This window comes from Necator americanus, chromosome X (genome assembly GCF_031761385.1).
Source record: "Necator americanus strain Aroian chromosome X, whole genome shotgun sequence".
NCBI lineage: Eukaryota > Metazoa > Nematoda > Chromadorea > Rhabditida > Ancylostomatidae > Necator > Necator americanus.
The window spans coordinates 4,590,514-4,603,675 of record NC_087376.1 but is presented as its reverse complement, the minus strand read 5'-3'; the positions used below and the strand labels follow the sequence as shown (position 1 = coordinate 4,603,675).

Below are 13,162 nucleotides of genomic sequence, written 5' to 3'. Positions count from 1 at the left end.
AACCGCATATGTCGGTGCTATGGGCGTGCTTGAGTTCAGGAACTGATGGCGCATGCCGGCTGAACACAGTCTTGAAGAGATCCCTCGAAATTGGCGGGTTGCTTCGCCAACTTCGCTTACAGCCACTCTATTGGCAGTGCTGAGGACTGGAGAACAACTTTTCATCCTGCCGCTAAACTATTTTAGTAAAGTATAGACTTTCCACAGGTTCTTGTCCTCTCACGCCTTTTCAAACTCCTCCGTTCTTGACATTCGTTCGTTATCGCGGACTTATTGCAATTGACTAAGCAACCTTCTTCTACGTACATACTTAATAATAATAATTGATAATTGACATCAAGAAAAGTAAAAATTTCAGAAGCCCTTCACAATGTGAATTATAGATCCAAAAACTATTATTGTTAACTCCTTTGCATCCGGTTTCATCCACAAAGCGCCACTACCACCCGCTTAACTGTGACGAAGTAGACTTGTAAAGTGGTAAGAAGTGAATAGTTAGAACTCTTTCCGCAAACAAAGAACAGAACTGGGAATTTACCAGTTCTGTTCTAGTTTCACTTCACGGTTCAATGGATTATTAGGAAAGAGGTTTCTTCATTATTCTGAGCTTCATGAAGTTGAAAATTTCTTGGAAATGTGAAAGAAATGTGAAAACATGTGGTCTTTGCCTTTTTAAAGTTACTAGCTCCTGAGCTGAGTTGTAGTGCACTTTTTTTAAATTTTCATTAAAAAAATCATATTTTTATGAAGCATGATAGAATAGAAATAAAGAAAGAATAAAAATTTAACTGAATATTTTCTAGATTGAACAAGTATTTCAATTAATTTCGATAATTGATTGCTCGCAAAACACTAGCAATGTGGCAAGTTTGTAGCACAGTTATATTCCAGAAACGCTGATTGCTTGTATTAGAACATATAAATCATATTTATTTTTTATTTGTTTGTTATTTTTATTTTTATATTTGTATATATATCATATGTTCATACATTTATATTTCTATTTGTTTGTGTACGTTCTACGTCAAACTGTAGAAGCCAGGATATTGAAAGTTTCTTACAATAAGACTTCATTAGAGTTACGGAAGTTTTGCACAACATCTTTTATTTGAGTATACGAAAATTCTCAGCTTCAGTATCTGACATGGATAATAAGAATACTTGATAGAAGAATAGTTGATCATTAGAAGATGCTGTTGGAATAAACAATTACGCTTAATGTGCATTTTTATTTATTGTGCCTTTTATTTCCTCTTCACTTGCATATCTAAATAAATTTTCCACAAGAATACCTCCATTTCGCCATTTATCATTTATCACCGATTACAGTCAGCTGATTAATGGACGTATTCTTGAAATATGGCCGTCTACCATTGAAGTATCAATGCACGTATGTATATTAGTTTATTAAAATTAATATTCACTATTTCTTATTAAAATTAATATTCAATATTTCTTTCATGAAGCCAATGGATATTTTTAGGAGCGAGTCAACAACTGTTGAAGTTCCAAATACTATTCTTGGAGTATATTGTATTGCGTTTGGTGCGGTATTTATTGTAAGTAATTGTTGTTTTTTTTTTCGAAAAACAAGTCTCCATCCATGAAGGATCAGAAGTTGTGACATGAACGATAAACTGGTACATTGTTGTTGTAATTTTAATTATACGTATTTATTTTTCTGTGTAAGGTAAAATAAGGTGTAAGGTAGGTGCCGTAGTAACTGCGTTAGTTCAAAAGAACTAAAAAACTTCATACGAAATGAAAACTTGGTGACTAAGCGCTTCTTTTAGGTTCTTTTAAACAATTATTTGAAGAGTCTACTCAAATTTCGTGTATGTACCTTGTGAATTGGAACAAATGAATCTAGTTCCACATGTCATTACTGTCTAAATATTCCTCCATCATTTTCGCCAATTCAAATATGGATGGAATACTTTTATTTTCGATAACCAAGGATAGAAATATTTATAGACAAATGAAAAATCCCTGCCGATGTCCATGTGAGGTCTCGCACTTAGTCAGAAGGAGAAATAGACACTAAATCCATCGGTAGCTGACAAATTAAGTTTACATTGAACCCAAATTTTTCTAGGGAAGTAAAATAAAGATTTGAAAAATAACTATAAAAATAGAAAAGATTTTATATTCGAGTATTATTGTATGAGATGAACTGTATGCTCCGAGTTTTTTTTTCTTTTTCTGGAACACGGATGAGCATTTTGAATGTTCTAGCTTAAACGTACGTAAATAGATAATCCTTGAAAACTATGTCAAAACTCGAAAGAGAGGAAAAAAGCGCTTGGTTAGTTTGAAAGAGGGAGTTAGTATTCCTCATTTCAGCCTCTCTATATTATTTGTGTTGCCGCACTAATTCAACGTGATCTACGTTCAGCTGCTGTCTATAAAATAATGATTTTATTGAGTATATCTGATATTATTATGCTGTTGTTTAACTCTATACTTACTGGTTTCTTTTTTATAAATGGCATTGTATTTTGCAGTTATCCAGTAGCAATTTATATTGTTGGATGTGTATCACACGGTCGGTTATTAGATCAGATTCAGGATAACAAATGAAACTGGAGAAAGTGGAAATGTTTAAGGTTGTTGGGCTGCAGCTTGTAGCGGATGTCTTTTTTTGATTTTTACACGAATTGTCGATCTCTGGAGTCGTAAATGGCACGATATTTTATTCGGTGGCAGAAAAGCCTATGTAGTGATTCTTTTATGCATTGTATATGCATTATGTTTTTTCTTATTCCCAAGTCCAGCCCTATTCAACGCTGCACATAATTCGTGGATTTTTGATCCTATGGTCACCAAGAACGAGCATAGATTTGAGGTATACGTGACAAATTATTATTTTTATCGTGACGAAAATTGTTTAATTGTTTCAAAAATAATATATTTATCCCTGAACAAGAAATCAAAATATATCCCACCATATTAGGTGAAATAAAAAGTTCTGAACTGAAGTTTTCCTTAGATGTCTTTAGTGAGCAGCATCTGACGATGTAAGCACTAAAGAAATCTAAGGAAAACTCACATCCGGTCATCTACACAGCGAATTCAAGGAGGCATTACGCTTTAAAAAATATTTTTTTAATCAGTTTTGTAGTTTTTTAGTGGTTGATTTGTTTGCAGGTTTTTTTTCTCCGGTAACAGCACGCTTTTCTCGTCTTTCTTCATTCTTTCTACTTATTTTTCTTTTTCGTCTATTATTTATTATCTATTATTTGTCTTTTAGTTATTTTTAACCTATTTCTTGTCCATTTACTACTTAAACATGAATACTAAATCACCAATCAATTTAAAAAATACTTAAAATAAGAAAGTTGTGCTTGTGATATTGGTATTATTATTCTGTTACGAATGATTTATAGGTTGATTCATCTTGGCTTGTTGCTACCAACAACTTATTCACCGTAACCTCAACGTTTGCCCTATATTTTGTATTTTTCATATCATTTCTATACAAATATCATTCCAACAATTCATATCGTATCTCGTCGTATGAGAAGCAGGTAATTAATAAGTAAGAATGAATTGAACTTATTGTAGAATAGTTTACGTTTATCCTGGAATTTTAAAACTTTCTAATTTGTATGTAATTGAATAGTTAAAATTTTACACGCACAGTTCAGATATTTCTTCAAAGCAGTGCTATTTGTGGAATTAATCTTTCATTAGCTCTTATTTATGTCTATATGATGTATTTCCCAGTGACAATAGCTACGACAATTGCTGGACTTTTTCTTTGGCAACTTTCCAGCGGTAAGTATTTGAGTTCAAATTCATTTCCTGGTTTTTCCCATAATATTTTTCTCTCTAATTGCTCTATCTTTTTTTTTTTGTTTAGCTGGTGCAGTTGTTGTTTACATTGGTGTAAACAAAACTGTTCGTAGAAAAGTTCTTCGGATGATTCCAAGGCGAAAGAAGGCCACAACGGTATCAGTGGTTGGTTCTACTCATTTAAAGTGAAAATCAATTTTTGTGAGTAATTTTTGATGAAATGGAAAGTTGCATTGTTCACATTAAACAAAGAAGTTGTTTTGATTTTATGGAACCGATGTTGTCTCTGTGATTCAAGTGAAATAAAAATATCCACAGAAAATGGTCCGTTACGGGTTTGAAGTAGATCTGATCCTGATATGGAGTTGAATTTATTTAACGAGGTTTTTTTCAGTATTACAGAATAATTGAATGTCTTGTTGATGATAAGAAAACTGGTCCTTTACGTGCAACTCCAATGCAAGTACAGTATCAGTAATACAAATAAAGTAGCAAGAGAAAAAAAAATGGAACTTAAATATTGAAACCTTCAAAAATTACCAGCACAAGTAATGTCACATACTCAAGCTAAACACTATGCTCAGATGAAAAAAAAAGAGAAAAATTTGTTCGAAAACGTTTCCTTTGTACAATAAAAAAGTTTTAAAAAGCAATAACTAAACATAAATATCCAACGCTAACAGAGTTTACAACTCTGTCCACAAAATCTCAATTTTTGACGTATTGAGTACAATGAACTCTCACAAAATCCTTCCGCTGCCCATTCCTTGCAATCGGATCGACGATCACGGCATCCGACGAGATCCAATGATGTCTAAATGAGCATGAGAGAGGATGACAATATAAAATAAAGAAAGAAAAAAAGGAGAAAAAATATTTTACTTGCCAGCTCAGACACGTGACAACGTGCACACGTTTTAGCACAGTTTGTTGTTGTAAACTCCTTATAACCTCTTTTATTACATAAATGAGGTAAGCAACCTTTAAGTGTGTCGGTACAATTAATTTGTGGTGTGATTATACCTAAATGTTTCGTGTTACTGTAGAATAAGTACAGTATTCAGAGCTTAGATAAAGGTAAAACTTACAACATGCATTCATGAAACAAGTATGTCCTTCCGGGCATTGATCGCTGATACATTCTGGAAAAATAAACACAGACATTGGGACAGAGACTTATTCCAGCAAATTATAATTTTAACAATATTTTTTATTTTTTATTTCTAACAATATTATTTTGGAATTATTTTCACAACACTATAACATTCCGTTTAAAACGTGAAAACCAAACTTGTTTTCAAGGACTTTTCATCGTTGAACACATTACAAACAGAATATTTGTACATTTACTTGACTGGAAACAAGATCTATTTGGAATTTTTCTGGATCTGAAACTGGGTGGAACGGAAATCGAACTTTTAAGAAAAGATAAAACCTGTGATATTTTAACTTGATTTGCACCAATCATATTGTACTACTGTATAGGTTACGATCGTTGTAGGACCGCTGAACCCGAAAAAGTCACTGACCTCCAATTGATGCTCCTATAGGACAAATTTGATGCTCCTCCGTAGTTGTTTCCACATGGATTTGAGCAGTTGTGGTTTTCCATCCACTACTATCTGATTTTTTCGTCGTGCTAGTACTTTTTTGAGTTGTTGTGGATGTGAGTTGGATGTCATCCACTTCGGTTTCTTCACCAGTTATTTCGTAGTCGATTCTTCTGGTTGTTGTTGTCATTGCTTCTTCCTGAAATGAAATAAGGTTTTTGTATTAAAATATTAAAAGAGCTTGGAGAAGGTAACTCTTAACATAATAACTACGTATGCTAAGTTCTAAATAGCTTAGAATTTAAGAAAAAGGTAACTGGTTTCGTAAGTTGATGGAAAATTCGCGAAGTTTAAATGAAAATGGATTATTTTAATGAAAATGTTTTTGTGGAAGTTTCACCTCAGTTGTTTCTTTTGATTCATTCGACTTAAGAACTCTAAAAGAGTTTCGAACAGTTTCTGTCTCTGTTCCGTCCACGGTTGAAGTCTCAAATGAGCCGGTTGTTTCCCATCCTTCTTCATCAGCCGAGTCTTCATCATCTTCGTCTTCAGTTGTAGAATTATCCACGTTCTCATCCGGTTTAGTAGTCTCATCAACTATTTCCATGATTTCTACGGATTGTTCTGGTGTTGTGATCTCACTGCCAGTGGTCATAGAAATTTCTGATAACTGTGTGGATGTAGTAAAGGTTTTAGCTCGGATTGTATCTGAAAAAGAACGAGGAAAAATCTTACGAATGACCTCATGAGTGATATGATAATGAAATAACTATTGTCACTTACAAGTAGTTGTTTCAGATAATGGTAGATTTGTAGTTGTGGTTTGGTTATCTGAAAAATTATTTAAAAAAAAATTAATTGACTGCAGTTAATTGACCTTGTACCGTGTTTTAAGGATATTTGTTTATTATTTAGTTCAAATAATTAGCAAATAATGTTTTATTTCGTCTTCATCCTCACACTTCTATCTATAATACTCACCACAACACAAATTCTCCTCACACAAGTATCCGGAGGGACAGAGTTTAGAGATACATTCACCAATAGCGCTTTGTCCATTTCTTAAAAGAATTTCAATTCCACTTTCCCCTGGATCTCAGCAGTTAAATCGCAAAAAATTCTAATAATAATAAATTTACTTGCATAACCCAAACACTTCAGTTTCTTCGGTTGATGATGATTCTGTAGTAGTTGCAATTATTCTGTCCTTGCCTGAATCAAATTCTAATTTGAGAGGAATCTACCAGAGAAACAAATTTCTTTTCCTGATATCCAGAACTCACAACAGTAATTGTTAATGCATTCGGATCCTAGAGGACACAATCCGGCAAGACATGCTAGGTTAAAAAAAGGTTTTAAAATACGAATTGTAATTTTTTAGCAGAAATCATCAACTCACCACCAATGGACATTTTTCTGGATGGGCACACATCAAAATAACGAGAATATGAAGTAGTAATAAAATAAAAGTAAAAGAAAAGAAGCATAGAAATTCGTGACATTCCGTTGAAATGTGTACAAATAGCTGTGCACCCAACGTTTATATGCACCTATCTGAAATGCTAATTATTACAAACAAATTACTGTAATTGTTTGTACAGTAGTCAAAGCATATGGGCACACACAAGGTCATTTGAATCGATTAAGGTGGATCATTTCGGAGCCGTATAAGCAGTATAAGCAGGATTTTGCCTCAATTAGAGCCTTGAGGTCATTTTAAAGTAACGAAAATAAAAATAAATTTAAATAAATGATAATAATAAGAAGAAGATATAATGCTATAATAGTAAAATTCTAAGCACGTCAGTTATATTCTTTCAAGACCTCTTCATTTAATATAGGTGTAAATACGAGTAAAAATATAAAATTAAAAAGTGTGAAATGTAAATGAAAAAATTTATGAGACCTTTTAAGTTGATTTTATTCGATTTTAAATCTCTTAGATTAAGAAGTAATAAAACTTTATCATACGAATGAGGCATTGCTTTTAAATATGAACGTTTTTTCAGAGAAGTAGTTCTTAATTAGATAATCCTTGTTGTTTATGTAAAATGGTTAGTGCGGACAGATTTTTGAGACGAAAATATGTGAATAGAAGTATATTACTGCTCTGAAAAACTGAAAACAAATTACTACAACCGTTTATACATATTTCATTTTTTTTGCTACTGAAAAGCTAGATGCTAAAAATATTTGCATTAGTTTTTTTCGCAGAGAAATTTGTGAAAATTCCTTCTGTAAGATTTTTATCCATCTTTTTGGAATCAGATAATGAGCAATTCTAGGGTTAAATACATCGCCGGAGTGAAAAAATGATGGAAAATTCTTAGGGATGATATATTATGTTATAGAATTGATATTTTTTTCTCAAATCGGAATTTCAATTGGATTCCAAACAAATAATCAAAGCGAATTTTTCCCTAAATTTCTTTTAATAAAACCCGTTCGATAAATTCGACAAAAAAGTAATTTTCAACAAATTTTAATTTAATAGACGTTTTCACAACCATAATTTGTTTGCGATATTTTCGTTACATTCTAGTTTAAAAAATAGACCCTATTCCAAAGCTCTGAGTCATGTTTTGTCTTGTTGTGCGGAGCTGTATATATGTTTTTGTTGACATTCTTATGATATTATTTTCAACATAAACATAAGAATTAATTACGCAGTTTTTTTTTAGTCGCTAAAAACTTTAATTAACTTTCTGGTTGTTCAGGAAGGTATATCAGACCTTTTCTCTGAGCAGTAGATTAAAAAAAAAGGATTTTTGCTCTGGATATTGGAAATTCTATCAAAAATCGTAGCGTGTTTTCGGAAGCGAATGCGTTGCCGCACTTGTTTATTTTCTATCAATAATTTAGGAGTATCTATTGATTAATGTAAATTGTGTTTAATTACTGCTGTTTACTACAAGTTTTTATTACCCGCTACTAATTATTTTTTTTATTATAGGGTACTTGTAAATCTAAACTGTTTTAATTCGTGCGGTATTTATTGTTTATTTTTTTACCTATTTATTATTTTATTTGTCTACTATTTGTTTCAACTTACTATGTAGTTTTTGGGTTTACGCCTTACCGCAACAATTGTTCCTTTAAAGTTAATAACCATGGAAATTTTCTGAGTTTTTCTCACATGTTTACGGGAAATGAAGTTGTTTCCCTCTTATTCATTTATATTTCGCTCTGAACAGAGACTTCTAGCTGAATATTTTCATAGAATTGAAAAAAAAGAGTACGAAAAAGAAGAGAAAAGAGAGGAAGAGTAGATGTTATAGCTGATTTCTTCTGTTGAAAACACGTAAAAATGGGAAAAAATAAAAGTATGATTGAGAATAAAATTGATAGTAGAATTTAGGTGGTCGAAATGGTGTAGCAATGCCGACACACTTCATATGTTGACTATGGTCCTCGATAAGTCTCTCGCGGAAACTCCTCCAAACTCTCTCTCTCACACCTCCCGATACAGTCACGAACACCTTGCAATTGAGACGAAATTCTCTTATTCAGAAACTGTATGTACGTGGTGTAGATATGCACTTAAAGTTTTCACCTTTCTGAATGAACTACGCGTGAATTCGTGCATCTTTTTTGCAATCGGTTTTTTTTTCCTCCAAGAAAAAAACGACCGAAATACTTCGCACAAACATTTACTCATGTTCTCTCATCAAATAAGAAACTCATGAGATTTTTATGCCTGAAGTAGAACCCGGCAGGAATTGAAGCAGCAATAAGCTGAATACAATTAATGTTACTTCGAGAAAAAAAAAAAACGAAAAAAAAACGTAATTCAAGCGACAAATGGAAGTCTTAACATGAATTCTTTAGTGATTTGTTGAAGATTAGTTGCTAAAACAGGTACACGTTCTTCTGGATATTCCACAACGTCACGATATGTACAATTAGAAAGATGGTTACAGAGTTCTTGTGCTGGTTCCCATACATATTCTGGTGTCTTGTCGGCAACTGAGAAATCAATAGCCTAAAATTATACAATTGTTAGCTGATTTTTTCAAATTTTAAAAATTATTTAATTCCAGTGAATTGATCTTTTCAACTTTTTATTTTTTCCCTTAAGAAAACTGTTATTTTGTTTAAAAAAAAGCAGAAAGAATTCCTTAGTTGAGAAATCGTTGTAGTTTGAGAAATTATTACTGTCTCTTTCACTAAACTAATTTTTAATTGCAAAAATAGGATTAAAATAGTAAATAATAATAAAACTACACTAAAATAGTAGTGAAAGTAAAATTAAAATATCCGTAAACAGCTTTGCAGACTTTAAAGCGAGCATCTAATCATTCCTCAAAAATGATGGTGAGAGTAGAAAAAGCGAGGAAGACATAAGGGATGTACTAGGATATAGGATCCAGAAAAAGTGAAAGAGATGAAAAACGAATTTCTAACTCCAATGAACGTCTGTTATCCTAGTCATTGATTCGAATTTATGGATAAGTGGCTAGAGTAGTGCAAAAAATATGTTCAAAATAGCAGCTTTTTAAAAATAATAATCATATGACACATTATATATAATTCGCTCACGGTAATACCATGTACCTCTGTCGAAATCCAGAAAATTGCTTAATAAAACTAACTATGCCACTTTCCACCCAACATCCATCGCATTTCTCCCATACTAAACTGACCATAGATCGATCCTTTGCACAAGCGAATACTACAGATCGTAAAGCCCTAAATAAACTTAGGGTAATCCTGATATTGATGTAGAAATCCACAGGAGATCATCGAAATGTTACCTGCACGTTTGAGAAAGTGATCGTATAGCGGAATTTGGTAAATAGTCAATTAAAGAAATAATTAGCCATGCAGGAAGTGAATCCAGTGGACGAATACTTTTTGAACTTTCGTGTTTTTCAGATGTTGAAGGTCGAAATGAGAATGAGTCCAATGAGGAGAGGAACCGGAAACGGAGAGAATTTTTATAAAGAGATTTATGGTTTATTTTTTTTGAAGAGTAAACGTGGTAAAAAAAACCGATTAATGGATGCCAACCTAATTTTTCCACTTTTCGGTGTTAAACGTTTCGTATAAAACAAACATCCACGCATCCAATTCGGACATCTTACAACCAAATCCGATAAACTATCAATAGATCGAACATGTTGAGAAACATGATGATCAGCGTACTCGGTTCGTCGAAACGTTTTCAAACATCTGAAAATATTACCAGTAAATTTTGTGTAATTTGTAAACAATTCAAAGGATTTAAAAACCAATCAACCTTCTCGTATAAAGTGATCCACCAGCACGAATAAAAGCAATATTTTCACCACGTACTAAAAATTCTGGCATACTTTCTGGAGCGAAGTTTATCTAAAATTTAAAAGGGAAAAATCTATATGATCTGCTATAAATTGTACATGTAAATAAAACTAAAATATACTTGAAGATCGTAGATTTTATGGAATTCGTCCATTTTTCTCTCCCTCTTTTTAACTCGTTTTATTTGATCATATTTCGCTGATTCGTTTCCAAGGGTGTGCAAATGTTGGCTCGAGGGATCAATCTTAATCAATACTGCCATAAATGATAGTTCTCTGCTAATCGCAAAGTTTTTCATTTTATATATTTTAAATGATTATTTTCTATTCTACTCGACTTTCTTTTTATAGTATTATTTGTATTTTCTGTTTCTACGTTATATTTTACATTATACAACTGCACTGAAGCAGAAAATTTTCTTTTTATTTTTTTTGCAAAATATGAACCTGTGTGATATTCTGCATAATTCATAAAATGAGAAATTTCTCGAAAATTTTACATACGTAGAAAAATCGTGAACAGGTTTATTGAAGGTTAGAATATCACAGACACACTACGAAATAGGTTAGAATTTTTTTTTTGTAGCCGAAAGGAATAGGAATGGTATGGAAAATAAAATGGTTTTAAGGGAATTTGTAACTGTTGCAGCAGTAATATATAACAATTTTTAAGAATAATTAGTCAATTAAGAAGGGACATTCGCAAATACGAGCACTAAACTTCTTCGTAACCTCAAAAAAGCATATCATACTTCTTTTACTCATCCTGAAACAGAGTGCTCCGAGGTAGTCGAGATTTGTTGCAATACAACTAAGTAAAAAAAAAACAGAAATACCTGACACATGTAACAGTTTGCGAACATGGCCCTTTTTCTCTTAAGCTTCGCTTCCTAAATAATCCTAGATTAGAGTTCATGGATCAATAACAAGATCAATAGCTACATAGATAAAAAAAAATGGTACGGTAGTAATTTAATTTAACCGGAAATTGTAATTTCAATCATATGCTTTATTGGGGTTATTATTGATGAGAGACATAATTTCTTTCTTTTTATACTTTTTTATTTGTTATTATTATCGTTTGTTGTAACCCTGTACTATTCAAGAAACTTTGAGCTTCATTGTCAAAAATTTTTCCAACAGGTTTTCGTACACACTACAAGGTTGTACGCACTTTCTGGATTTGTTTTTTGGGAGGAGAGATCTTTAAAATGCAGAGAAAAAATGTCTTCAGGAAAAAGGATAGAGGACAAATTAGAGAATATGGATCGTATCACTTGTACTTATACGATCCACTTTATATTAGCCTCCTTTGAGACTCCTCAGTAGCGAAGAGAAGCTGATTCAAAAGAAATTTGATATTAAAAACCGAATCAAATGAATATTAGTGAGAAAAAAAAACAAAAATGAGGAAATAGAGAGAATAAGAACAAAAAGAAATCAAACAATGAGTCCAAATCGGATTTTTAGCATTTGTGATAGTGTTTTTTTTTTCGTTTTTTTTTTCTGGAAAGGAAAATTCTTTTGGATGTAGAGAAGAGATTTGTGATATACGTGATAAGTTGAGACCAATTCCTGTGACATTCTCTTCGTTACGTGCTTATACTTTACTTACTTACTTAATTTATTGTAGTGGTAATGCTAATACTATCATCATAATCAGATGGGATCTTGGAAGATTTTCAAGGATATTTGAGAGTTCGCAGTATTTTCACGTAGAAAAACTCCAAATACTTGGATTGAACCGAAATTTGTAATGGAATATCGATTAAAAAATCATTAAAAATCTCCTTCTTTTCACCTTCTCGAAAATCTTTACTAATCAACCTTCCGATAATATATCCATCTGGTCCCGAGACGAATTGTTGTGCATTTTTTCTAATTATACTTTTGGTGATTTTTCATTATTGAGCTAATATTTAGATTGATCCATACTTTCATTCTGCACTCTTCATCGCTACTATTCTCTCCATCCTTAAATTCTGCTGTACCCACTAGTGTGCCATCATAGTTTCGTATCTGAAAATGTTTTATTGTATTTTTTTTTTGTTTTTTAAAATTGTAAATGAGACTTAAATACAATTATCTTGGTCCAGAAGTGTTGCATGTTTTTTTCCAGAAAAATATCAAATGTTTTTAGGATGAGTACAGAGAGCATTCAAAAAAAAGAGCTTCATTTTTTTCCGGCATTTTGTCAGTATGAGGAAGCATCGAAACAGAAACATTTCTTGATTGCACATCAGATATTACGGTGGAAATTTTCAAAAACATATGAAACAGAGCACAACTTAACTCTCTGAGAGGAAGTACTGGATGAGATGGATGTAATCCATCCCGACGACGGACTCGATCAGACCTAGAGAAACCGTAGCTTTTCACAATGATGTCCTAAATTTGTTACGTTACACATAGTTACGTTTATGAGTTAGAGCTTTCCTGACAGAGAAAAAGTAGGTCTTCGTAGTTAAAAAATACAGTACATTTGATAGAAAGTGTATTGTATTTGAAAAAAAACACGAAATAATTGAATTTGCTGGA

General features: G+C 32.2%; 3 protein-coding genes across 6 annotated transcripts in view; 1 reads left to right on the top strand and 2 right to left on the bottom strand.

The window, feature by feature from the left end:
- Nucleotides 1-1,340: 1,340 nt before the first annotated feature.
- On the top strand, nucleotides 1,341-4,273 carry RB195_021478 (uncharacterized protein; the record flags this gene model as incomplete). The annotated part of the gene is made up of 6 exons (XM_013446027.2): nucleotides 1,341-1,390; nucleotides 1,484-1,559; nucleotides 3,387-3,527; nucleotides 3,648-3,777; nucleotides 3,863-3,960; nucleotides 4,190-4,273. 6 exons carry the CDS (start codon nucleotides 1,341-1,343, stop codon nucleotides 4,271-4,273), a joined length of 579 nt encoding a protein of 192 aa, XP_013301481.2.
- A 198-nt stretch (nucleotides 4,274-4,471) lies between these two features.
- Nucleotides 4,472-6,847, bottom strand: RB195_021477 (uncharacterized protein; the record flags this gene model as incomplete). 3 transcript variants are annotated; one of them, XM_064208230.1, is made up of 10 exons in its annotated part: nucleotides 4,472-4,609; nucleotides 4,682-4,818; nucleotides 4,884-4,937; nucleotides 5,325-5,544; nucleotides 5,746-6,053; nucleotides 6,129-6,176; nucleotides 6,327-6,406; nucleotides 6,485-6,557; nucleotides 6,629-6,682; nucleotides 6,745-6,847. In XM_064208230.1, 10 exons carry the CDS (start codon nucleotides 6,845-6,847, stop codon nucleotides 4,472-4,474), a joined length of 1,215 nt encoding a protein of 404 aa, XP_064064111.1. The 3 variants fall into 3 exon arrangements, with proteins under 3 accessions (XP_064064111.1, XP_064064112.1, XP_064064113.1); XM_064208232.1 differs by having other exon boundaries at nucleotides 6,745-6,757; XM_064208231.1 differs by having other exon boundaries at nucleotides 4,581-4,609; nucleotides 4,678-4,818; nucleotides 6,745-6,757.
- Nucleotides 6,848-9,135: 2,288 nt separating this feature from the next.
- Nucleotides 9,136-13,162, bottom strand: part of RB195_021476 (uncharacterized protein) — a gene marked incomplete at both ends in the record, with an annotated part of 5,372 nt that continues 1,345 nt past the window's right edge. Inside the window, 8 exons of one of the 2 annotated variants that reach the window (XM_064208229.1) lie at nucleotides 9,136-9,327; nucleotides 9,938-10,034; nucleotides 10,100-10,195; nucleotides 10,356-10,517; nucleotides 10,585-10,676; nucleotides 10,747-10,869; nucleotides 11,461-11,514; nucleotides 12,560-12,643. In XM_064208229.1, the coding sequence (XP_064064109.1) occupies nucleotides 9,136-9,327; nucleotides 9,938-10,034; nucleotides 10,100-10,195; nucleotides 10,356-10,517; nucleotides 10,585-10,676; nucleotides 10,747-10,869; nucleotides 11,461-11,514; nucleotides 12,560-12,643 (900 nt within the window). The remainder of the gene's footprint in view (nucleotides 9,328-9,937; nucleotides 10,035-10,099; nucleotides 10,196-10,355; nucleotides 10,518-10,584; nucleotides 10,677-10,746; nucleotides 10,870-11,460; nucleotides 11,515-12,559; nucleotides 12,644-13,162) is intronic. The other variant, XM_064208228.1, reaches the window with a different exon arrangement.